The following is a 21,486-nucleotide window of genomic DNA, read 5'->3' on the forward strand; positions in this document are numbered from 1 at the left end:
GGCCTTGGTGTCTGACAATTCCTGGGTACGAAAGCCGTCCGTCATAATATTCTTGTGTATATTTGTGAGCTTCCTTGTGGGCCGCGGCTCTTTTTTCCTATCTTCATGACGATGGGAATCTAGCCTTGATTTATTTGCTTATTTTCTTCCTCGGAGCGTTGAGGAATTTTGCTTCGCACGTACTATGGGAGTTGGTCTTTGCTTTGCTTTGGATGGAGATGCATTCAAAATTTGTTGATATCTGGCGCAGTTAATGTTTGGCAGGCTCCAAACTCAACAGGGAGTTTAATAGGATTCTTCAGTTTTGAAACAATCTATGCAAACAGATAAAAAGATTCCAGATATGTTCGATTCTACAACCTGGTTCTTGCCAAATGTCAGGGCAACAATCATATGGCAACCCATTGTTACACATCAGATCATCTCTTATCAAAACCTTCCCCTTCACAGCTTCGCCCAAGTCAACTGACGCCCGGCTAGAACTCTTTCAATCACCTTCGCCACCGCAACACACGTTTCGTCTCCGAACCGGCCGCCCACAACCTGCACGCCCACAGGCATGCCCTCGACCAGGTCGATGTCATCTAGCCGCACCCAGATCTAATCAGCCAAACCCATCTCCAAACGAACCAAGACAAAAATAAACTACCCTCAAAACAAGGAAAGAGAGAGAGAAAGGGGAAGGAAGGGGAAGCTTACACTGCTCCTTTGTAAACCTCTCACTTTCATTTCTAGGCACATGCTCCGTCCACTCCTCATCCGACTGATCCTTCTCTCTGGACGCCCAAGTCACAGGCACTGCCAGCGCCGCATACCCCAGGAAATTCCAGATACTTGTGTACCCGACGTACTGGCTGCCGCTGGTCCAGGTCCACGGCTTATAGCCCACCCAGGGACTCGTGGGCATGATGAGCGCGTCGATTCCGCTGGTTGTCCATTGTGAGAGGTATGCGGTTTCGTAGGCGTATTTGTCGGCGTGGAGCTGGGTTGTTTGTTAGTTTCTTCTCTCTAGTCTTGAGATTCATGTAGGGAGACAGAAAGGGACAGGGAAGAGGGGACAAGGAAGAGGGGTCTATACTTGATGCGTTTGCGACGTGGTCAATAGATCCGTCTCGTTGCCAACTAACATCCCCGGGATAAGTGGCTCGCCGCTCAACTCCGTCTTCTTGCGACATCCCTCGCCGCCGTCGGAGAGAACGGCTTTCAGCCAGAGAGAGTATGCGTGGCCGTGCGAGGATGCGTCCCATTCGATGACTACAGACAGGAACGGAATTGTGTTAGTCTTCTACGGCTTGCACGCAAGCATGTAATGCGCGCAGGAGGGCATGTATGACTGGGTAGTAGGTAGGTAGATAGGTAGGTAGATAAATACCTTCATGACCTGCGCTCTTCAACGCATCCACAACCTCCCGCACTGCCCTCGCAACCGGCGGCTGGACCTTGACCACTCCGTCGTCGATCAGGAACCCGATCTTGAGACGTCGGCTCCCGACAGAGGCGAGATGAGAGCGCCACGGGACGGCAGAGACATGCGGATCGATCGTCCACGGCAAGACCGATGGTAAGGCTTCCATGTAGCGCTCGATGCTGGCCAGACTGTTTGTCATGGGGCCGGCTACAGAACGCACGATATCTTGTCCGGGACTGGGGAGGTAGACAACGCATTAGCATCAGCATCGCCATCGTTAACAATAACGACAACCACAGTAACAACTCCCATCCCTGTCTTCAACACCGCCAAGCATTCAAACCATCCTAACAAAGAAAAACCATTCAAGACTTACTTCCCCCTCTCATACGGATGCCTCCCATGACTCGGCGACAGACCATACATCCCGCACAAACCCGCCGGAATGCGAATCGAGCCACCCAAATCCGTCCCGATGCCCAACACGCTCCCTCTGGCGCCGACAAGCGAGGCCTCGCCACCCGAGCTCCCGCCCGAGATGAGTCCGCGATGGAATGGGCTCACGCACTGCCCGAACACGTGGTTATACGAGTCGGACATCATCATCGACTGCGGGAGGTTGGTCTTCACGTACAGCACCGCTCCGAGACGGCGGAGGGTCGTAGCCACGGACTTGTCGGATGGGGCGGGCTGGTTTGCGAGGCCGACCCAGCCTGTGGGGGTAGTTAGTGGTCAGTTTGGTCAGAGGGTCACGGGTCAGATTGGTTGGGTTTTTGATAGACCCATAGCCCATCCTTGGACAGGATGGGGATAGGAATGGCACGGGATCTTACCAATGGAAGTATCGACGCCTTTCACGGTGAACAGGTCTTTAATGGAAACAGGTAACCCATGCAACAGGCCGACAAGGCATCCTGTAGTTGCGAGATGCTCGTCCAACTGGGCGGCTGTCTTGAAGGCCTCTTCGAAGAAGATCTCCGTGCAGCAGGTGGTGAGCTGGTGGGCGAGGGCTGCTCGTTTGGCGAATGCCTTCGTCAGCTCCAGCGAGGAGAGTTCTCGTGAGTGCAGCTTTCGGAGCAGAACGTTGATGTCGGTTTCCTCTGTCAGGGAGAGTTCGGCGGGCGTCAGGATCCTCCGGAGATAGGTTAGTGCATTGGGTGCTGATTCGACGGATGGGATGGGATTGAGTCGCCATTCGGGTGGGATGAGAGATAGTTGGTCGGCGCGTTTTTGAGCGGCGAGTTGCTCGTATATAGGTGCCATTCTTTGTATTAGGTTTCTAGAGGTTGGGGATGTTCTGAGGGAGGGCGAGATAAAGGCTACGGTTCAAGGGTAGGGGATTATATAGCATTTATTATAACGCGGAGATACTGATATGATAGAACTAGACATGGTGATTGGCAGTTTAGTATGCTAAAGAGGGTCTTGAAAGTTCTCTGCTGGTAGACTGAGTTAGGGCTGCATATCTTGATTGCTTTCCTCTTCGGGAAAGGATTCTACGCGAGCGAGTCATTCGTCACTGAAATGTCTGAGACTAACCATGCATTATCAATAAGAAAACCAGACTAATCACGCGAGCTAAATTGCTTACACTATGCATCTCGCATCTACACTATCACTCGGTTATTCCTCCACCTCCGCTCACACTGCGCCTGTCCATCCGGATAGCGCGGAAAGTCACCCAACTGGCAATTTCGCCAGTACGTGCGAAACACGGCACACTGCGCCTCGGTCGTCGCGTTCATCCCTGTCAGATAGACAGGCGTTGCCATGTGGATGTAGAACTGTGAGCTCACGTCCATCTGAGCCACGGCCTCGCAGACTTTATCTACCATGGACGAGACCACGCGGGAAGACAGCATTGTTGTCGATATATTATTATTAGTAGTGGTGGTGGTACTTTGATTACAGCCCGCGCGAGTGAATGCCACGATGGCACCCGTATATCGATACACTACAGCCGCGCGACCTCGATCAGTCGTGCAGTCGGTTGATTGCGATTGCAGGATCTGGTCCATTGCGCGCCAGGCGAGATCCACTGCATCGAGAGTAGCGGCTCTCTCGACATGGTGGTATTTCGCTAGGTGTACGAACAACTCGAATGTCTCTGGTGGACAGCCCACGGATTCATAGAAACTAGTCTGCAGCGTCTCGCGGTGCCAGTCGTCGAAGATCAAGTTCCCCCCACGCATCAGAGCCCCTGTGGTGTCGAACCAGACCAGGTATCTCAGAACGTCGCCAAGCCCGGTGATTCTGCGACTTAGGGTCTCGAAGTCGGCTCGATTGCGACAGTGTAGATCGAGGAGGGACCGCGCACCGTGTAGATGGCAGTGCCAGCGTCCGAAGGAGCCACTGCAGACTTCGAAGATGGCGAAGGTGGCGATGCCGAAGAGGGCGAGCGGGTGAGCGGATTCGACGAGTTGGCTGAGGCCCATGAGGACGGCTACATTGAGTTGGATGGATGTGAGGGTCGATGAGGTAGGATGCTGTTGTTGCTTGGCCCCGTTGATGCGTGCGCGTGCGAACTCGAGGGTGTGTGCGATCAGCTCGATGGCTTCGATGGGAAACCCGCGCTGGGAGGCGCGGATGCGGTAGTAGCAGTTTGCGAGGAGATCGACGAAGCCATGGAGGCCGATAGGAGTGTGGGGTTGGGTCTTGTTATTACTAGCTGGGATCTTTGTGGATGGGGTGGGTAGTTGAGTGGTCGGAAGTGTCATCGAGGAGGGCGACGGTGAGGACGAGGGGGAGTAGTTCTTCTCTTCCATCCACACCACTCGTCTGGGGTAAGTGCACGTCCACCTGTCTTGCGCGCAAGAGCGACATCGAGGCCGATTCAGATCGCATTTGATGTTTCTTGCTCGACAGGCGTGGCAGTGGCGGTCCCGCCGGATGCCTCGAGGTTTCTTCATTCGGCCAGTGTTATTCATGGTACATTCCAGTTTCTTGGCTAGGAAGGCAGTCATCTCAGATGCTAAACTTACCTTTCGGACAGAGCGGGGTCTGAATTGCTTTTTAATGCGTCGCTGAAGGAAGGGATGCTTTGATAGCCTGCCTGGTTGGGATTAGGGCAGCGCTGTCGGAGATAAGAGCGAGGAGAAAGCGGGGAAATCTAGTAGTCGCTTACTTTACAATGTACCAACACACTTCTCAGTATGAAAGGATTCATGTCTTTCATGTCAAAGAGACAACACATCGCTTCATCCGTTATGTCAGCACGCAACCCGCCAGAAATGTCGGATACTGTCGTCACGGTTTCTGGCTCGTTCCGTACACCTTGGCTTAGGAGAGTTTCACGCAAAAGTTCCCTCCATGAACCCGGAATTCATCTCACTATGCGGACTAATCCCTTTATAGTCGGGCCATTCTATCGGGGCATCCAATAGCACCCTGGAGGTCTCCGTTTTATAGCCAATAGATGGGTGTATTAAAAAAACTCTTATATCCAAGGTTTGTCGCCTATCCGGAAGGAGGAAGAAACTGTCCAGTCTTGCCTGAGCCTCCATTGGCCCATACATCCCAAAGTGTAGACAAGATGGATCGAGCAAAAGCGGGAGCAGATTTCTTTCGACAACACTCGCCCCCGGAGTACCTTGCTGCCCACGAGGTGGTCGCAAGCAGGTTCATCGACTACCATGCTGAGACAGAACGTCGCGTGGCCCTTGTCACATCGGGAGGTACGGCTGTTCCAATCGAGTCGAGAGCCCACTTCATGGATAATTTCTCTCGCGGCACGAGAGGTGCTCGCTCTGCCGAGTACTTCCTGCACAACAGATATGCAGTGATCTTTCTGTATCGCCAGAACAGTCTGGTTCCCTACTCCCGGCGTTACACCCCTTCGAAGAGACCTCTCCTGGACCTTGATGACGCCGAACAGGACTCTTCCGATAATGGAGAGGGTGGTAGAGACCCGCTCCGTAGAGGATATCAGGGTCAAATACGTGATGCCCCTAAAGGTCAGCGCTGCGCCAAGGAGTTCCGTAACTTACTCCTTCTGCCATTTGAAACAATCTCCGACTACATGTTTCAGTTGCGAGCAGTGACTATTCTAATGCAGCCGTTGCACACTAAAGGGCTTGTATACCTCGCCGCAGATGTGACCAAGGTCTTCATCCCGCCCAGGAGAATGACTGGGATTGGAAACAAGCCCTTACAGCCGTGCTGTCCATTCAAGAAGAGCGGCATAAGTGTAGTGGATAGTGCAAACACTCGAGGTCAAGACAAACAAGCTGCGCCCAAGAAGCCCGAGAATCCCAGTATTGAGCTCAAACCGGTTCCGAAGTTCCTGAAGAACCTGGTGAACGAATGGTTGCCTACCGGAAGTATGATCGTCTCGCTCAAACTGGAATCCGATCCAAACATTCTGCTCTATAAAGCGCGTAGCTCACTGAAGCGCTATAAACACCATCTCGTTATCGGCGGTTTGATCTCCAGTTCTCATCGCGAGGCAGTTTTTGTTTCGCCCTGGCCGTGGTGCAAAAAATGGGTTCGGGCTCCTGAGCTTTCGAGCAACGAGGGCTTGATTATAATGAGCACTAGGGAGGAGATTGTTGAGATTGAGAGTCTCATTGTCTCTGAGGTGGTCAGATTGCACTCAGATAGGATTGAGAAGAGACGGAAGAAATGTGGAATGTTTTCGAAAAGAGATAATCGTATCTGAAGATGCAATTCTTCGTGATGTATGAAGCGATGAACTGACAGCTCTATGCGACCATTTACCAATGCCCTATCAGGCCACTGGTTACCAGGAGCAAAGCTGAGTCCAAAAACTTCTCAATCAGCTCTCACTTCCCGAGTAGCTGTGGCCCCTGTGTAAAAACCAAATCCAAGAAGAGCAAGGTATCTACGAGAAAAATGCTGCTAATTACTAGGAGTCTCGTGCCACTGCCACGTCACTTTAACTTGTTTTATTGCAAGTCAAGGAATCGGTCCGCAGATCGACGTTTTCCTTTTGGGTTCATTGGTAAAAATCCATAGATGCCACTTTCCCGTAAATATGTCCCGCATTCTGGTAGTCGAACCTAGTTAACGAAATACCATACTTCGAAGCCCAATATAACGTGTCATGTACAACGTAAATGGAAGCTAATTTACATGCCTTTCTTTTCTAACTAGTAAATATATTTAGAGACTGATCTCATAGCCGTCTGTATCCCATGATTAGATACGTCCCTGCTCGAAGGCCAGAGAAACAATGATACAACCCAGGCTTTACTAAATTCTGTTCACCACAAAGTAATAATGGATATCACTAACCTGGCATAGAGCTGTATCCGATGCTTTTTTTACATTGCTTAGTGATTCACCCCTGGTGTTCGAATGCAAGCCTGCGAAACGATTTCTAACTAGTTCTATGTAATAACGCAGTAGACATGTGATGATAACAATTCCAAGGGCCCGTTTTGGAAGGTGCAAACACTCATAATATAAGAATCAATTAAATTAACTCTAAAAATAACTAACGGCCTGCTTTCAGATAACGTGTGTGGGCGTCAAAACTTGCAGGCTTATGTAGACTAGGAAGTAGGAAGTCATCCTGGTTCCGTTCGTTCCGCCGCAGCATCTCCACACCTACCAGCTTCTAGAGTAGATTCCATGGATGGAAGAGGAACGTTGTTACCGCACTAATGCATCTGAAGGCAGGGGTTGATATCCGTACCTGGAACTTGTGGATCTGGGAGTTGGTAGTTTTGTCAGGATGCTTACATTGAAGCCGGTAGATGCATAGACTGATCGTACTTCGCGAGGAAGCTTCCTAACATGTTTTGAATTCGACGCAGTGTACGATTGATGCTGAATTGCTTGACAGCATCAGCGTTTAATTCACTCTCGAACCCAAACCCAGGAGTCGTTGATTCAAACACGAAGAGTTGTCAAGAAACAGAGAGTGATATCATTACACTGATACCCTGTGACAACAAGGGGTAACCACAGCAGACAATCTTCCCAAAACCATCCCAGGGATTCAGGGATAGAGAAATGTCTCAGACTGGGGTAGCTAACGGTTGGATCAAAAGCATTCAACTTCGGTGAGACGATGAAGACCCAGGCCAGTAAGACCATTAGAAATGGCCATGTGTCAAGCGGGATGGGAACTTCTAAACCTGCACTGGAAAAACCTCGGACAATTAATTTATATCCGGAGATTAAAGCATTGGAATGGGTTGAAGCTAGGGCAAGAGGGTGTTAGTGACTGGTGGCTGTTCAGCCAAAGAATTGAACCATGAACCAAGGCATGTATATTCCGGCTTGATAAAACCACGACTATCACCCATGCAAGACAATCTCAAACGCGAAAAGAATCCCAGGGGGGATGAGTAAATGAAAAGAGACGCTGTGAATGGTGCATGTCTCGGTCACGGCCGGATCGAGGGATTTCCGGCGAAGCTTTTTGGGGCGAAGTGGGGAGGCGCTAAACCATGGCCTAAACCACTCTTTTCTCTGCTGCCTGAGAACCGTTCGCCAAACCAGCCCTAAAATGACTAAAATCTCGTCCGGCACGCATATTGGCTGCCAGCTCCTCGTCGAAATGAATGGGCGCTCTAAACTAGTCCGGAAATCCATAAACGCTGCTGATAGTCCGGGTCCTGACCTCATTTCCACTTTTGCCCCTGGTCGAGTGTTCGAGACCCTTTGGCGGGTTGGCCCATCTGTGTTTGGGAAGGACTGCTCCACTGGCGACCAGATCATGAAGAATATAAGGATCCTGCAGGGTCCTGAGGATGGGAGGATTTCTCTTCACCATCATTCCTTCATTCTTTCTTCTTATTGTTTCTGTTCTTTCGTTTCCCGGGCTTGCCCTATTCATTCCTTCGTTCAATCACTTCCATTCATTTCATCATGCATTTCTTTCAATCCGGCCTCGTCGCCGCTGCTATGGGCGCTTTGCTGGTCTCTGCCGCCCCAGTTTCTGATCTTGAGACCCGTGGCTCCTCTTGTACTTTCACTTCGGCCTCGCAGGCGAAGTCCGGCAAGAGCTCCTGCTCGAACATCGTCCTGAAGAACATCCAGGTTCCTGCCGGTCAGACTCTTGACTTGACTGGCCTCAAGACTGGTGCTACCGTACGAGCTCCCTTCCCCGTCCGCAGCCATATCGCAACTAACTCATGATCCCAATAGGTCACCTTCGAGGGTGAGACCACCTTCGGCTACAAGGAATGGAAGGGTCCCCTGATTTCCGTGTCCGGAACCGACATCACCGTGCAGCAGGCGTCCGGTGCTAAGATCAACTGCGACGGTGCTCGTTGGTGGGACGGCAAGGGCGGCAACGGTGGAAAGACCAAGCCCAAGTTCTTCTATGCCCATAAGCTCAACAACTCCGTCATCAAGGGCCTGAAGGTCTACAATACCCCCGTGCAGGGTTTCAGCATCCAGTCCAACCACCTGACCATCCAGAACGTGCTTATCGATAACTCCTCCGGCACCAACAAGGGCCACAACACTGACGCTTTCGACGTTGGCTCCAGTACCTACATCACCATTGACCACGCTACCGTCTACAACCAGGATGACTGTCTCGCTGTTAACTCCGGCAAGGTACGTGCCATTCCGCTCTGCCTCCTTGCACTGCAGAGAGTTTCGGCTAATAATCTTCTAGCACATTACCTTCTCCAACGGCCACTGCGAGGGCGGCCACGGTCTCTCCATCGGCTCCGTCGGCGGCCGCAAGGACAACACCGTCGACACCGTGAACATCATCAACTCCAAGATCATCAACTCCCAGAACGGTGCTCGCATCAAGACCGTCTACGGTGCCACCGGTACCGTCAAGGGCGTCCGCTTCGAGGACATCACTCTGTCCGGCATCACCAAGTACGGTATCGTCGTCCAGCAGGACTACAAGAACGGCAGCCCCACCGGCAACCCTACCAACGGCATCCCGATCGAGAACATCACCTTCAAGAAGGTCACCGGTAGCGTCACGAGCTCTGCCACTCCGGTCTACCTCCTCTGCGGTTCCGGCAGCTGCAAGAACTGGACCTGGAGCGGTAACAGCGTCTCCGGTGGCAAGAAGAGCAGCAAGTGCAAGAACGTTCCCTCCGGTGCTTCTTGCTAAGCGTCTCGCCGGTGGAAGGGGGCCTGAATTTCTCTTCGTGTGTATAATAATTACTGCTTGACAGTAGTGCTATATACCACCTGTCAAATACCAAATTTAGTACCCCCTACTTATATAGACTTTAATACAACTGGACAAGTGCCTCATCAACTAAAACCTCATCATATAAGGCCTATTTACCTAGATATCAACCAAATGCTGACGCTGCGTGATTTGCAACTGCACTCGCCTGGCCCTTTGCCTCAGGCCAGCCAGGACCTTCCCACTTACGGAAGCGCGCACCTGATCGGGCCAGCGAGTGACCGCATCCTCCACCACTTTCCATGCGTGATGCACCGCCTCGCACTCCTGTCGATAGCACAGCTCGTTCAACAAAAAGGCTAACGGGCGATACTGTTGGTATCCCGTCAGCAACCAACTCCACTTTTGCGATTGTGGCTCCGTTTTTAATCGCGCAGAAATATCGACGATGTCAATCGCCAGCAGATAGAGTCGGTCCTGCACATGCTGCGACCAACTGTCAATGGGAACAGTGTCGGCACTGTACAGCTCGAACCACATCTCCATTATCAGAACGTGTGCGACGTGTTGTGTTAGCCATTGGATCGGTTCCGTATCGTTGTTGTGTCGGAGATACCGATCATGGATTCTGGTTTCACATGCTTGTATAAGACGCTCTTTCTGGTTCAGATCAAGTTGATCATGTAGTTGGCATCGTGTCATGGCAATTTCGAAGCGTACAAGAGCGAATGCCACTTCAGTCCAACCTTCTCGCGGAGTCGGAGACTTTGTGGCATGTGGATCAAGGTCGGCATCGTCGATGTTCAAAGGCAGTTCTGGAAAGGTCTCTTTGTCGGATGCATCCTCTTCCCCGAGATCTTTGACAGCTCGATGATCCAGATACCACAGGTTCCACCACAATCGGGCTCTCATCTCACGTTCATAGATTGTCAAATCGGATTTGCGAAACACTCCCGACCGCTTTGCCAGTCCTGCCAGCTTCCATGCAACACTCGGCTTGCCGGATAGTCGATTTATCGTCAGAAAAAGAACGAGCGCTTGTAATGTGCTGAATTCGTCATCGAGGAGAAATGCCGCGCGTGCCAGTGACTGCTCCACCAAGTGACTATAGCCCATCAAAGCCGTGTCCTTGTTCATGTAAAAACATTCCTGAGCTTCCTCCGACGTCATGCTTGCAATACTTGCAAAGTAGATCGCATGGACAAGAGCCTTCTAAATGTCCCGTAGGGACTCCGGCTGACATGCCGATACAACAACGACCCTTTCTGGGCTAGTTTGATGCAATACTTTCACGACAGGGTCCACCCTCTCGACGAAAATTCGCCAACAGGTTCGCGCCTGAGACAGTAACGGGGAGGAAACCACCGGTTGCTTGCATATTCGGATCGATATGTCCAGGTCCCACAATGCTGGACTAGGGATACGCATCACATCCAGCTGTGACTTTGGCTCCGTCTTCGTCAACTGCTCCTTTGAGGGTCGATTGCAGGTCCTCACTGGCGACGGATATATGCACGCCACCGACCACCGTATACAATTGCTGCAGGGTGTTTCCCTGTCATTTTACTTTCCGGGCGCGACAACCAACGCAGGCTTTAAGTTTGAATATCAAAGGCCCTGTCATTGGTGGTAGTCCGGCCGGTCGAGTCTCTTTGTCCATGGTTATGCTGTGTGACATTTGCTTTTACAACGCTGATCGACAGATGAAATCGTTTACCTGCTGGTCAAGTCTGTCAATCGCATTAAAGCTCGGCGATCTCGGAATATGGAAGCCTGAGACCCTTCACATCTTCGCCAGATGGCAGCGATGTTGGCAATACGAGGTGTGGCTGTGCTGCCAATGCAACGGCTTTTTCGCGGTTCCCGCATTTCTCGGTGCTTGGAGGGATGGTGTCGATTGATTGGTCAGTGCATCTCTATACAAAATGACCTCATTCAATGCTCTAGATTTTAGAGATCGCATATAAAGTGCTGGATGATCCACGATAGCAGAACCATTGTAAGTGCTTTGTATTCCCGAGACTCCAAAGATTCAACGTCAAACCCTGCCGGGTTAAAAGACAAAGAAAATAAACCTCGATTCGAAGGCAAGTACATGTCTCACAAAGTGGAGGATTCCATCAATGAAACGGAAGATTCCATGGTATTGGCCATGAAGATCACGTGGAATTGAAGAAAAAAAGGACCTAATTTGGCCTCTAGATAGTTGATCAGGCAGTCATTCTTTTATTCCATCAATTCAATCATTTTTGACCACTTCGGCAGCCTACCCCTGGCATCCAACATTGCTATACTTTCTTTGAGTATGTCTGATTCATGAAGTTCAAGATTGCCTACTGACGCTCAATGGCAGATCCTTCTCTTTCCACTCGCTCCCCATGGCTCGAATCATCTTCGAAGATCTTCATCTAGTCCCCAAGTTGGTCAAGTCCCATGCCATTGTCATGGGCCTGGCTTTCACCGTTATGATGCCCCTCGGAGTCTTAGTGATTCGATTTCTCCGTGTCAAAGGGACTATTTGGATACATGCTGTATGGCAAATGCTCAGCTGGATCTTGATGCTTGCGGGACTGGCAACTGGCATTCGTGTTGGGAAGATTGTTGACCGAGTAAGTAGCACTTTTATTTTTCAGCCTTCAAAGAAAGACATTTTCCAAATGTCTATCAAAAAAAAAAAAAAAAAAAAAAAAAAAAAAAAGGAAAATTGCATTGCACCGTTTTAAAGTCCCAATGCAGGGACCTAACATCTTCCAACCGTAGCTGCACAACAACGCCCACACAATCCTCGGAACCATCGTCGTTGTCCTATTACTACTCCAACCGTTCATCGGGTTAATTCATCATTTCCGGTTCCGGAAAGCCCGGGCGCCTGGAAAGTGGACCCGTCTACATGTTTGGTACGGCCGAGTTTTGATCCTTCTTGGTATCATCAATGGTGGGCTTGGTTTGAAACTTGTCAAAAATACCCCCGGTGGAGAGATCGCGTATGGCGTGGTAGGGGGTGTTTTTGGGGCGGCTCTTCTGCTCGTCACTGTGTTGGTGGAAAAGAAGAAGTTGCCTTCGTCGAAACAGAAGGCTGAGCTAGAACTGGAGGAGAGGAGGTTATAGAAGGGTCCATGGCTGGTGCTTGGCCAGTGATGCATGTTTAGGATTTAATTGGGGTATTTGAAGTTGGATCACAAGAGGTACTATAGTGATCAATCACTATCAAGTCATAATAATCTTTTTCAACGGATCACTGGATTCAAATCCGTACCTAGAGCCTAGGGTTAGCTTGTCACGGGCACTGCAGCGCATACACCATGCGGCTGCCTAGGCGGTAAAACATTCGTCATTGCAACCTCCATCTTGACGATGGATCAGACCTGTACGCCGAAGCCGCTCCTTGACTTTATTCGCAGCCGACGTGATCTTCTAGACCACCCTCTACTGTGGACTTCGAGGCATCTTGAATCGCCGGGATGCCTCTTCGACGATGTTGAGACGTCCACTTACTCAGAGTCCACGCCGCAGGATTCCAAGTACACAGACGATACTGAAGCGCTAGCTCGTAATCTGTCTCCGAAATCGAAACTTCATTGTATCTACAATATTCTGCTCCGCGAAGGGCGAAGGTTTGTACGCGCTAGGTATGTAAGAGCTAGCCTACAGCCTGTTTGGATGGTAAGACTAACTAACCTCTGCTGAGTAGGTAAGGGTCTCACTTCTACTTATAAGGCCGGCCGATCCACCGCCCGCCATTTGTCGCGTTCCATCGTCATAAAAGTGATCCCCTATCCGATACAGTAGGCTACATACATTATACCAGTATCAATGGAGCCCGCAGGGCACATTGCAAGGGCCTTGCCCGAGCAAGCAGAGTGTCTACTCGGCGGCAAGAACTCCTTGCGCACGCAACCCCAGAAGATTGGACCGAAGACCCGTACTTCCTTTTTATTCTGCTGGCTCTTGCATAGCATCAACAACGCGAATCTCCTGCATCCAAACCACAAACTCGCGTTGTACGTTTATTTATCCGCTCGCTGCCGATATCGATACTAAATCATGTTCTCCCCAGTCCCGTCTTCTAGTGACGAACGTCATAGATCAAGAATCGTTACTTTTATGCGAGGCTGAGATCACCACTGATCTTCTCGACGCGCTCGGAAACCTGAAGACTGCGGAAATGCCTTTAACGTGGCCTACGATTCATCGGAAGATGATTCCGTACAAGCCTCTTGATACCTTTGTCGGCCGACTCATGGACGAGCTAGTGGCGCCTAGTTCATCGGATTCTCCCAAGCATGTGAATGATTCCACCAGCTCCGAAACGAAAAGATGCCACAAAAAGGATGACGGGGAAGAGTATAGTGGACCGGGCAAGATTCGGCGAATACCAGACGCGTGAACTAGTGGAATACCCCAGGCGGCAACGGAATCAAAGGGCGCGAGCAGGAGTGGAAGAGTAAGATGACCTTGACTGAGGCGTGGTTAAGGAAACCATATTATAATAATCTCGGGCATCACTTGCAGAGAGTATGCACCAGCCCGACTCTCTAGTCATCTTGACCGGATAGGCCGGTCGAATGCGATTCTTCACCGCAGGGACGAGTGCACTGGCGCAAAATGCACCAGATCGCCAACCCTTTATCTGATGCGGCGTCCAGCTGCTGTCTGGTATAGGGCGGGTGAGATGTATAGACTGATGCTGCGGCTGCACTAGCAGCCAGGAAATTGTTGTCGTAGAACTACTTCACTAGGGTGCTGTGATCGCTGGGATATGTTCATGAAAGGACTCAGGGATAGATACGGAATCTAATCACCAATATTAAAACCAAAGTGAAGAATGAAAAGGAATGCATAAGTTCGTTGCCTCCATTAGATCTTGAAAAGCTAGTCTATCCATCTATCCAGCATGTTTATCATTGCCAATCATGCCATCTAACATGTAAAAGCGTTTGTCCGCCAGACCACGCCAAAACAACACCATGATTTTAGTTTTTCGTTCAACAAGACATCACATCTAAGCGAAGAACTTGGCCTCACCCTCCTTGAGCTTCTTGCCGGCCTCCTCAGTCCAGGCGGCCTTGACGGCGGCGGCATCCTTACCGGCAGCGGTAAGGCGCTCGGCGAGAGAAGCCAGCTCCTCGGCGTCGATCTTGCCCATGATGTTCTCGACGTCGGTGAGAACGCCGTCGATCTGGGCGGCAGAGGCGTCACCGGACTCGGCGAAGTAGTTGACGTCCTTGACGGAGGCCTTGAGAACACGCTTGTTCTTCTTGGAAGCGTTCTTCGCGGCCTCCTTGGCCTTCTTCGACTTCTCGCGGTCGGCCTTGGCGGCTTCCTCGGCCTCCTTCTTGCGCTGCTCCTCCTCCAGACGAGCCTTCTCCTTCTCCTCGACCAGACGCTTGGCCTCGGCCTCACGTTCCAGACGCTTCTTGTCCTTGTCAGCACGGGCGGCCTTACGGAACTTCTTGATACGCTCGTCCTGGGCGGCTAGGTCGTCGACCAGGTGGCGCAAACGGGCAGTGTCCTCGGTCTTGCGCTTGCGGCGAGCGTTGGCGTTCTTCTTCTCGACGTGACGCTTCTGGTCACGGCTCTCACCGTCATCGGGAACATCCTCGTCCAGGTACTCGAAAGTACGCCAGCTGTCGAAGTTGTACCAGAAGTTGTAGAAGTTGTCGACCTCCTCGAAGGTGCTGTTGTCGTCACCCAGCATAGGCACGGGCTGGATCTTGGAGAAACGGGACTCGGCCTCGAGGCAGCGGCGCCAGAGCTTGAAGAAGTTGCCCTTGGAGGCCTCCTTCTTGGTGGGGGCGTCGACTTCAGCGGCCTCGTCGACGGAGTCGAATTGGCGACGACGGACGGGGTCCGAGAGAACCTCGGTGGCCTTCTGGATACACTTGAAGAACTGGTCGTTCTCGTCGCTCTGGCCCATGGCGGCCTTCTTGTCGGGGTGGTGACGCAGGACCTTCTTGCGGTGAGCACGCTTGATCTGCTCGGGGGTTGCGCGCCAGCGGTACTTGGTCAGACCGAGCACGGCGTAGTGATCTTGGCTCTGTGATGGATTAGCGATTGGCTTTAGTGGGCGGAAAAAGAAACAATGGATGTGCGCACCTTCCAGTCCTTGGCCTCACGAGCCAGGAGCATGCCGTCCTCGGGCTCGGAAATGTTGTCATCGTCCTCATCCTCGGTCTTCTTGACGTTGTTCTGGGCCTGGATTCTCTCGTCCTCAGAGAAAGTGCGGTTGTGACGCTTCTAGAGGGTTGTTAGTGTTTGAACAACGGGAAAAATTAGGCCACTCCGTTTGCAGAGTTTGACAATTGCAAAATCAGATAGATTTCAGTCAGCGGAAGAACGTACTCTGCGGGCGTGAGCGAGGAAGTGAGGGCCAACGGGCTCGATCGTGCGCTGGGTGGCGGCAGACAGCGAGCCAACGGCCTTGAAGTCCTTATCGGCGGACCAGCCAGCAGGCAGAGCCGGCAGAGTGACGGTAACAGAAGTCATTTCGATGCGGATCGAAGCCAACTGTACTTTGCGGCGTTCGAGATGTACAAAGAAAAGAAAGGAGGGGCCCGAAGGAAAGTGGATGCTGACAAGAAAGAACGGCGGCGGCAGAAAAAAAGTGTGTCTTTTTTTTTCTCTTTTAATTTTTCTGCCCCGACATTCCGCCCACGCCACGCCAATCAGCCGCCGGTGGTTTCGGAGATCAAATCGAATGCTTCAGGGACAAGTTGACGAGCAACTACTTGGACGGCAGAACTTGGTTGGAAGAGATTTCCAGCAGTTGAATCACTCACCACAAACTTTACGAATCATTTACTCTCGTTTTATCCTCACAACATGGCCGTTTCCGCTCGAAGTGCCTATCGTCAGCTTCTCCGCGCCACCCGGGTCGCTTTTGAAAGTCAGTCAACGCTTTGTTTGTCCTCAATCGCACGGCTCTAACTTACTTTGAATCATAGATGACAGCCGTGTGATGCTTGCCGCTCGCCAGGAGGCCCGTCGGAACTTCGATGACCACCCCCGTGTCGGAATCGACACCCCGATGCAGATCAACCACGCCGTGGAGGTGGCCAACATTCTGAAGCATAATATTGTGCAAGGGTCTCGAGTGGCCGGAGATGACAATGCGAGATGGGGTATGTCTTTTTCTGGAAGCTGTGTGGATGTTGCTAACAGTCTGGGAATAGAACTTAATATCCACGATAACATCGAACGCGGCGATAACGACTCGATCAAGATTGGCGGCAAGAGTGTCAAGATTGACAAGCCATGCTCTGCTTAGGCGAACCTTAACGGGTGCTGGAATACATGTTCTACGCATGGGATGGGGCGATTGCAGAATATTTGCATTTGTGCTTTGTATTATAGTATACCCAAACTTTTCTCTCCTTCCGGCGTCTTTTGGGGTATTTTGGATTGATAATAGCAATGTAAAGAAAAGAGAATACACAAAAACGCCCGCTTCGAATGTACATGTGGCCTTCAATGGTGCCAGTATTTTAACAAGTAGAGATGTATCAAGATGTGAACCGTACGCTTAATCGCCAGACAGACTGGTGTACTGGATCTCGCCGCTGCCCGGGGGCGGAGCCACGATATTTCGGGGCGCCTCCGGCTTGTCGACGGCTCCCTCGCCCGCCGCGGTGATGGCCTTGTTGCCGGAGCCTGGTCCCCTGGATGTCCCGACGGCCGATCGTCCCTCACGAGCATGTTTCAATCTCTCCTCGCGGTCCATATTGTCCAGCGGCTTGGGTTTGCCCCACCGAATCCGCAGCGGACAGCCCTTGATGACAGCCTTTCCTTGGCACTGTTTGGCAGCGGCTTCGGCGCCCTCGCGTGTAGCAAAGTTGACGAACGCAGAGTGAGCGCGGTGGGAGCAGACGAGCGACCGGAGTTGACCGAACTCGGAGAAGAAAGAACGCAGAGTATGCTCGGGTAGGTCGTCCTCGACACCCGTGACAAAGAGAGACGTAACGTTCGGGTCCGCGGGGGGAAGAATATCGTCTTGCGACGGCGGCAACTGAGCAGTTCCGGGGAACGGACGACCGCCGCGGCCACCACGCATTCCACCCCGTCCTCTTCCAGGCAGAGGCGTCCCTCTTCTACTGTCGCTTGTTCGAATCGGACCCGGTCCGTTGCCATATCGACTATGCATAACCGGACCGTCGGCGGACGGCGCCTCGCCCTCCTCATCGCGCGGGGCTTCGATCTGCCGAGGTTTTCTGTAGTAGGGTTCGCTGTGTGCGAGTCGTCGCAGCAGGTCACGCGCTTTTTCGTCCGTCTTTTCGTATTCCTCTACCGCCCCGCGTCCTTCTTCGATCTCCTTCTCGTGTCCTTGGGCGTAGTATTCGCGGTTGATCGTGCTTTCGGGGCCGGGAGCCACCATCTTGAGAGCGGCATCACGCACGACGATGGGAAGGCCGAAAGACAAATCGAGCATACAGCACTGGCAGCAGTTCTTCAACCGAGCGCAGGTCAAGCAGATGGCAGTGCGCTTGGTACGCGCGGTACGGTCGGCCTTCCAGCGGAAGATGGTAAAAGGGCGAGTGCACTATCCGACAGTTAGGTCCAAGAAAGGGTTGAAGAGGCGGGAGAAGGGCGACATACGATCTTGCATTCTGCACCGTGATCTTCTTTCAGCATCTGCACGTACGGATTTTCGGGCAGGCAGTTTTCGCAGACGGAGGGGAAGTCGGTGGTTTCCCACCCCGACCGGTTGAGGTCTTGTTTAATCTGAGGCTGAGGCATACTGTAACGCGGTTGTTCCAGCAAGTCTCGATGAGGAGCCGGCGAAGGCACGCGTAGCTCGAGCGAGTGGATGCGCTTCGGTGGTCGGGAAAGAATCACGATTATCGATAGAGTTCCTTCTGTGGCTGGAGAGTGGCGGGATCATGTGGCTAGTGGGTGACATAAGCGGATGTCACGTGGGAATGGTTCTCGGCGGCCGCGGACATGGTGAACGGTGAACCTCGCGCGGTGGAACCTTCCGCGATAAGATCCAAAGGCTCATCTATTTTGGGAGGGTTGAATATAACCTGGGATTGGTACATCGACTAGCATCATATACACAAAACATCCATTCTGAATATTAAACAGGTCTTCAATGGTGCCAGTATAAGTAGGTGTACTAAGGTAGTGTCTAGACCCGTCGTGTTCGCTGCGTATTCCACCTGCCGCGGCGTATTTGCGTATTCCCTGCGCCACTTTGCCAGCCAATAGGATCCCCCCCTCTCCGGCTCGAACCCCGGATGGCCCGATTGGGGCTAGCGCAGACAAGAGTGGGTCTCCTGGTCAGTTCCTCACCTGCGATTGGCCGTGCCCCTTGTCAAAGTCAGTCGCGATTCCGCCTCCTTTCTTTTCTCGTCGATCTGCTTGCTGGCCGCTTATCTTCACCTGCGACTTGCTTTTTTTCTCCTTCTCTTCCTCTCTTCTTCTTTTTTTTTAAAAAAAATTGCGGTTTCACTTCTCCCACCCTCTCTTTTCCCTGTTGCCTGATTCTTCTTCTTGACTCGTGGTCTACAAACTACAAATTGCCCTCCGAGTCCCCTCCACTCTTTCGCGTCGTATCCGACATTCTTTTTCCACCGAATCTCCACCCCTTTTCACACCACTTGTAATTACTCTTCACAATGGCTCCTACCGCTTTGGAACAGGAGAACCACGAGCGCGATGCGCAATTCGCCAAGGCTCTGCACGGCAAATCTGCTCAGGCCCAGGGTGGTTTCGCCGCCATGCGTGGAAAGGACGCTGCCGCGCAGAAGGCTGCTATTGATGAATACTTCAAGCATTGGGATAACCAGGATGCCGCCGACGAGACCGAGGAAACTCGCGCTGTAAGATATACTTTGCTCAATTGATTCTTGGAGTAAACATTGACCAATTGTCTTTTTCTTGTCGACAGGCCCGTCGTGCCGAATATGCCACCTTGACCAGACAGTATGTTCACCGCGTTTGCAAGTCACCACCTCTTTTTCTCGTTTACTAACCTTCCCCCTCATAGCTACTACAACCTTGCCACCGACTTGTACGAATACGGATGGGGTACCTCTTTCCACTTCTGCCGATTCGCCTACGGCGAGCCTTTCTACCAGGCCATCGCCCGCCACGAGCACTACCTCGCTCACCAGATGGGCATCAAAGCCGGCATGAAGGTGCTCGATGTCGGCTGCGGTGTGGGCGGCCCCGCTCGTGAGATCGTCAAGTTTTCCGACGCCAACGTCGTCGGTCTGAACAACAACGACTACCAGATCCAGCGTGCCACCCGCTACGCCGAGCGCGAGGGCCTCAGCGACAAGCTGAGCTTCGTCAAGGGTGACTTCATGCAGATGAGCTTCCCCGATAACTCGTTCGATGCCGTCTACGCTATCGAGGCTACCGTCCACGCTCCCGAGCTCGTCGGCGTCTACAAGGAGATCATGCGCGTGCTGAAGCCCGGCGGTATCTTCGGCGTGTACGAGTGGCTCATGACCGACGAGTACAACAACGACAACCCCGAGCACCGCAAGATCCGTCTCGGTATCGAGCAGGGTGACGGTATCTCCAACATGGTCCGCGTCTCCGAGGGTCTGGACGCTGTCAAGAACGCCGGCTTCGAGCTCCTGCACCACGAGGATCTGGCAGACCGCCCCGACACCATCCCCTGGTACTACCCTCTCGCTGGATCTTTCAAGCACATGTCCTCGCCCTGGGACTTCTTTACCATCGCCCGCATGACCTGGTGGGGCCGTGGTATCGCTCATCGCCTTGTTGGCGCCATGGAGAAGGTCGGTCTTGCCCCCAAGGGCACGCAGAAGACTGCCGACAGTCTGGCTCTGGCCGGTGACTGCCTAGTCGCCGGTGGTGAGAAGAAGCTTTTCACTCCCATGTACCTCATGGTGGGCCGCAAGCCCGAGTAAGCATCTCAACCTTCGCATCAATCCTCGCCACCTAAAAATACCTCATGTGAAACGCCCTGTCCTGTACAAAAACCACTGCTTCCTCCGATTTGTACCAGCATTCTATCCTCTTTCTCCTCATAGACTTGGCGGTCTTTTAAATCCTTTAATATTGTGCCTTTTGATTCTTCTATTTCCCTGTTTTTATTATCTCGCTTCTGGCGATCTTCAATTTTTCTTCTTCTCTTTTTCTCACATGATTTTTCTAAAACGCATACCGCCACCGGATGCTATGTTTTTGTTCTCATTTGCATCTTTGTCTCTTTGTCAAGGTCAAGGTCCTACGAACTCACTGCTGTGTATATGTCCACGTGCCCACGGTGATAATCGACTTACATTATCTTTATTTTTTCTACTGTGTGTTCCTTTAGATAAAGATAGGGTTTTTAATGTAACCGAGTCATGAACGAAAGCTTTTCCTTTTTCATCTGCCTTGTATCAGAGGTCTATACTCAAGACCAGCTAGTCTACATACTGCTCAAGACAAAATATCCATCTATCAGACCCGTAATTTGACGAGGTGGTGCACTTCCCAGGCTTCCACGGGTATCAGCATTTCCGAAACCTTACCAGGTGTGAAGCAAGGCACAAACCAAGACCAATCTCAAGGTTGCTCGGAAGTTTCCTGCTCAGACGCTTGTACTCATTGGGTATCTTGTCGTGGAGAAGACTGGAATGACCTCCATGAAATGAATCGAGTCAGGCCCGCTGCTCGGTAGCCAGTGACCAATTTCTATTATGTCCCCGAAGGTCATGATAAGCAATAAGCGAACCGCGTGCCACTCAGCCCTGTTTCTTCGTAGCAATTTTTACCAATGGATATGCTCACATTGGCATGTTCGACAAGTTCGTGGAAGTATGCACTCCCTCTACTCCGCAGGTACCTACAGTAACTACAGGGAATATACCAGGCGGCTCCACCCGGGCCAAGCTCAGCCGGTCGGGTGAGCCAGCTCCCGCACGTGCCCGGGACCCGTCGCCAAGCTTTGGGCCACTCAGCGATCATCGCCTTGCAACGTGCAACAACGCGATGCACGACACGACCAACTTGCCATGTCCCGGGTGGAGAGATGCTGGAAGCGAGA

At 51.9% G+C, this 21,486-nt stretch overlaps 11 protein-coding genes across 11 annotated transcripts; 6 read left to right on the top strand and 5 right to left on the bottom strand.

Moving 5' to 3' along the window:
- Window positions 1-444: 444 nt before the first annotated feature.
- On the bottom strand, window positions 445-2,671 carry KD926_008489 (putative acetamidase; the record flags this gene model as incomplete). Its single annotated transcript, XM_053101220.1, has 6 exons — window positions 445-584; window positions 700-982; window positions 1,079-1,254; window positions 1,373-1,644; window positions 1,785-2,121; window positions 2,242-2,671. The coding sequence occupies 6 exons, from the start codon at window positions 2,669-2,671 to the stop codon at window positions 445-447; spliced, it is 1,638 nt and encodes a 545-aa protein (XP_052955147.1).
- Window positions 2,672-3,015: 344 nt separating this feature from the next.
- KD926_008490 (uncharacterized protein) lies at window positions 3,016-4,125 on the bottom strand (the record flags this gene model as incomplete). The annotated part of the gene is made up of 1 exon (XM_053101221.1): window positions 3,016-4,125. The coding sequence occupies one exon, from the start codon at window positions 4,123-4,125 to the stop codon at window positions 3,016-3,018; it is 1,110 nt and encodes a 369-aa protein (XP_052955148.1).
- An 815-nt stretch (window positions 4,126-4,940) lies between these two features.
- On the top strand, window positions 4,941-6,065 carry KD926_008491 (putative phosphopantothenate-cysteine ligase; the record flags this gene model as incomplete). The annotated part of the gene is made up of 1 exon (XM_053101222.1): window positions 4,941-6,065. One exon carries the CDS (start codon window positions 4,941-4,943, stop codon window positions 6,063-6,065), a length of 1,125 nt encoding a protein of 374 aa, XP_052955149.1.
- Window positions 6,066-8,245: 2,180 nt separating this feature from the next.
- On the top strand, window positions 8,246-9,461 carry KD926_008492 (glycoside hydrolase family 28 protein; the record flags this gene model as incomplete). The annotated part of the gene is made up of 3 exons (XM_053101223.1): window positions 8,246-8,467; window positions 8,525-8,941; window positions 9,003-9,461. 3 exons carry the CDS (start codon window positions 8,246-8,248, stop codon window positions 9,459-9,461), a joined length of 1,098 nt encoding a protein of 365 aa, XP_052955150.1.
- A 180-nt stretch (window positions 9,462-9,641) lies between these two features.
- KD926_008493 (fungal specific transcription factor domain-containing protein) lies at window positions 9,642-10,652 on the bottom strand (the record flags this gene model as incomplete). The annotated part of the gene is made up of 1 exon (XM_053101224.1): window positions 9,642-10,652. One exon carries the CDS (start codon window positions 10,650-10,652, stop codon window positions 9,642-9,644), a length of 1,011 nt encoding a protein of 336 aa, XP_052955151.1.
- Window positions 10,653-11,860: 1,208 nt separating this feature from the next.
- On the top strand, window positions 11,861-12,590 carry KD926_008494 (cytochrome b561 domain-containing protein; the record flags this gene model as incomplete). The annotated part of the gene is made up of 2 exons (XM_053101225.1): window positions 11,861-12,091; window positions 12,243-12,590. 2 exons carry the CDS (start codon window positions 11,861-11,863, stop codon window positions 12,588-12,590), a joined length of 579 nt encoding a protein of 192 aa, XP_052955152.1.
- A 246-nt stretch (window positions 12,591-12,836) lies between these two features.
- On the top strand, window positions 12,837-13,869 carry KD926_008495 (uncharacterized protein; the record flags this gene model as incomplete). The annotated part of the gene is made up of 2 exons (XM_053101226.1): window positions 12,837-13,100; window positions 13,540-13,869. The coding sequence occupies 2 exons, from the start codon at window positions 12,837-12,839 to the stop codon at window positions 13,867-13,869; spliced, it is 594 nt and encodes a 197-aa protein (XP_052955153.1).
- A 615-nt stretch (window positions 13,870-14,484) lies between these two features.
- Window positions 14,485-15,968, bottom strand: KD926_008496 (putative ribosome associated DnaJ chaperone Zuotin; the record flags this gene model as incomplete). The annotated part of the gene is made up of 3 exons (XM_053101227.1): window positions 14,485-15,519; window positions 15,579-15,719; window positions 15,825-15,968. 3 exons carry the CDS (start codon window positions 15,966-15,968, stop codon window positions 14,485-14,487), a joined length of 1,320 nt encoding a protein of 439 aa, XP_052955154.1.
- Window positions 15,969-16,304: 336 nt separating this feature from the next.
- KD926_008497 (LYR motif-containing protein) lies at window positions 16,305-16,749 on the top strand (the record flags this gene model as incomplete). The annotated part of the gene is made up of 3 exons (XM_053101229.1): window positions 16,305-16,368; window positions 16,427-16,603; window positions 16,655-16,749. 3 exons carry the CDS (start codon window positions 16,305-16,307, stop codon window positions 16,747-16,749), a joined length of 336 nt encoding a protein of 111 aa, XP_052955155.1.
- Window positions 16,750-17,004: 255 nt separating this feature from the next.
- Window positions 17,005-18,215, bottom strand: slt11 (Pre-mRNA-splicing factor ECM2; the record flags this gene model as incomplete). The annotated part of the gene is made up of 2 exons (XM_053101230.1): window positions 17,005-18,018; window positions 18,075-18,215. The coding sequence occupies 2 exons, from the start codon at window positions 18,213-18,215 to the stop codon at window positions 17,005-17,007; spliced, it is 1,155 nt and encodes a 384-aa protein (XP_052955156.1).
- Window positions 18,216-19,096: 881 nt separating this feature from the next.
- Window positions 19,097-20,362, top strand: erg6 (sterol 24-C-methyltransferase; the record flags this gene model as incomplete). Its single annotated transcript, XM_053101231.1, has 3 exons — window positions 19,097-19,300; window positions 19,369-19,403; window positions 19,468-20,362. 3 exons carry the CDS (start codon window positions 19,097-19,099, stop codon window positions 20,360-20,362), a joined length of 1,134 nt encoding a protein of 377 aa, XP_052955157.1.
- Window positions 20,363-21,486: the final 1,124 nt, after the last annotated feature.

This window comes from Aspergillus affinis (assembly GCF_023601865.1).
Source record: "Aspergillus affinis strain CMG 70 chromosome Unknown NODE_56_length_205077_cov_90_699902, whole genome shotgun sequence".
NCBI lineage: Eukaryota > Fungi > Ascomycota > Eurotiomycetes > Eurotiales > Aspergillaceae > Aspergillus > Aspergillus affinis.